The sequence below is a fragment of the Fulmarus glacialis genome, unplaced genomic scaffold (assembly GCF_000690835.1).
Source record: "Fulmarus glacialis isolate BGI_N327 unplaced genomic scaffold, ASM69083v1 scaffold31024, whole genome shotgun sequence".
Taxonomy (NCBI): Eukaryota; Metazoa; Chordata; class Aves; order Procellariiformes; family Procellariidae; genus Fulmarus; species Fulmarus glacialis.
In genome coordinates this window covers 6,634-9,217 of record NW_009210378.1, presented here as the reverse complement: position 1 = coordinate 9,217, position 2,584 = coordinate 6,634, and the positions used below count along the sequence as shown (strand labels likewise).

The window sequence follows — 2,584 nt, the reverse complement described above, 5'->3', positions numbered from 1 at the left end:
CAAGTGTCTGGTCCCAAGCACGTGCCGCCAAAATGTCCTTCTCCTGTGCCTCCTCTCTACCTGGACGATGACGGGCTCCCCTTCCCCACGGATGTGATTCAGCACAGGCTACGGCAGATCGAGGCCAGCTACAAGGAGGTGGAGCAGCTACGCAGGCAGGTGCGAGAGCTGCAGCTGCGCCTGGACATCCGCCACTTCTGCGCCCCTCCGGCCGAGCCTCCGATGGACTACGAGGATGACTTTGTAAGTAACTGCCTCTAACACCCCAACTCCGGCAGTGCAGCTCCTGGCCAGCAGTGGTCCCTGCACCCCCCGGTCACACTGCCCTCTCCAACCCACAGTTCTCACTCTCTTACTTTTGGAGTGGATGGTTAAGATTGTTCCTATGTTTCCTCAGCCCTGTTCCCCTCCTGTCCATGTGCTGTGTCCTCATGCCACCCAGAGGTCTCTCTGCTTCCTGAGGGCCAAGCAATGGCTCCTACACGGTCATGAATGCTATACCTCCTTGTATGGGGAGCTGTGGAGCCACCCACGTGCCCCTCACAAGCACTGAGTGTGGCCGAGCAGGGAATGCCCTTGACTCTGCGATTGAGGCAGCTGAGGGGATTTGTGACTTCGTCTCTTTTTGCAGACATGTCTGAAGGAATCGGATGGCAGCGACACTGAGGATTTCTGTTCCGATCATAGTGAAGACTGTTTGTCAGAAGCGAGCTGGGAGCCTGTGGATAAGAAGGAGACTGAGGTATGTGTCCTGTTACAGCAGCAGGAGAGAATGTTTCTTTCCTGGCAGCTAACTTTGGTGGTTACAGCAGCAGAGAGCGGGCTGGAAGCAAGGCAGAGAGCAGCTACCCGTGTCCTCTGATGCATCCTCTGCATCCTTTGCTGCTGCAGTGCCGGGTAGAAGGGGACCTGTAGGATGGGCTCGCTCTAGGCTAGCCTGTTGTGGCCCAAAGCCTGCGCTGGGGTCCTGAGGCCTGGTCTGTGTGGTGTTACAAACGGAAAGCTGATGAGGACTGGTATTTGCCCTAGGTCACACGGTGGGTTCCAGACCACATGGCCTCGCATTGTTTTAACTGCGATTGTGAATTCTGGCTGGCCAAACGGAGGCATCACTGCAGGTAAACAATATTATCATTGTAGTTCCACTCTTCTCAGCCTGTTTCTCACGAACCTCACAAAATGCTTGTCTACAACGTTCGTTTGTTCTCTCCAGCTCCCAGGAGAAAGTTTTAGGTCTGTCTTTTATTTGCCAGGCCTTATAAATTCCTTGCAGATTTCCATTCTACATTGTTCTTTTTTCTGGTTTTCCAAGGCCTTTGATCCTTCTCCTGGGTAGTAATGCCTATTAGTCCCTTTTTAGTGCTAGCCAGTTAGCTTGCCCTGGAGACCACAGTATCCACTTTAAGAAACACGTTGACAAGTCATAAGTGAGGCTGGTACTTCGCCCCTGAACTGGATCCTTTGTGCTTGCCGAAGATTTTCTGTGGTGTTCCCAGCTCTCTTTTCACTGGTTTTCTTGCTCCTTGACAGGAACTGTGGGAACGTGTTTTGTGCTGGTTGCTGCCATCTGAAGTTGCCCATCCCTGATCAGCAGTTGTACGATCCTGTCCTCGTTTGTAACTCCTGTTATGACCACATCCAAGTGTCTCGTGCCAGGGAGCTCATGAGCCAACATCTGAAGAAACCCATCGCCACAGCTTCCAGCTGAATGCCAGACAAGGGACCTGTCTAAGCCCAGCCTTTTCTCTCACGGGTTTGAAGGGTGACTCTGCCTCCACTGTAATTGTGAAGGCCGTTGGTGCAACACTTGAACACCAAGCTTGAATGCACTGTCTTCAGCAGTCTTACTATCAGTCTGGAGCAGAGGAGCTCAGATTAGAGAGTATGGTGTGTGTCCCCACTCTGGTACCGGTGGGCCCGTACATTGTAGTCTGATGACCTAGGGCTAAAGAGGGGATTGCAACCTTTTTCTTTTGTGGGCTGGAAAGCAATGTTTTCACAGATATTGCCTGTGCAAAGTACCCCCAAAGCAATAGAAAGGCATGTTTAGAACCAACCCCCCCTACAAAGGTAGGCTGCTGTACAAGAAGGAAGAGGGCAGGCTCCAGGTGGTACCATGTGCTTTGGAAGGGCCTCAGCCTGGAGCAGTTCCGTAGATTCTCTTTCCATGAGTGTGATTTGCGATCAGCTTGGTGAACAAGACTCATTAGCCGTCACTAATTGATTTTCTCTTGTGCGTTGAAGAGAAATTCATTCTGGCTGAAAATGGGCCGAGCAGATTTTGCCCGTTTTCACGCTCCGCTAGGATTGGTGAACGCAATTGACTTTGCCCCTGCCCCCCAACACTGCGGGGAGATGGGAGATTGGCTTTTTCACTTCTGCTCTGCCCGTCTGCTTTGTCTGCGGTCATGTCACAGCCTGGTGCTAACACAGGAATGGCACCCTGATCCTCTCCTGGCATGGAAACAGAACTCGTGTTCCTGTGTTGCTCCTCCTCCCCTTTCCTGCCCTCAGCTCTCCACTTCCTACTGCTCTTTATCCTGAAAACTTGATACCTTGAGGGTATAGGCCATAACGTGTTGTT

The 2,584-nt window shown here is 52.0% G+C and overlaps 1 protein-coding gene across 1 annotated transcript in view; it reads left to right on the top strand.

Moving 5' to 3' along the window:
* The window catches only part of MTMR4 (myotubularin related protein 4), a gene marked incomplete at its 5' end in the record, with an annotated part of 7,021 nt that extends 4,845 nt beyond the window's left edge, over positions 1-2,176 (top strand). The window contains 4 exons of the mRNA XM_009577157.1: positions 5-243; positions 632-742; positions 1,030-1,118; positions 1,531-2,176. Of these exons, the coding sequence (XP_009575452.1) occupies positions 5-243; positions 632-742; positions 1,030-1,118; positions 1,531-1,708 (617 nt within the window). The remainder of the gene's footprint in view (positions 1-4; positions 244-631; positions 743-1,029; positions 1,119-1,530) is intronic.
* Between the last annotated feature and the right edge of the window lie 408 nt (positions 2,177-2,584).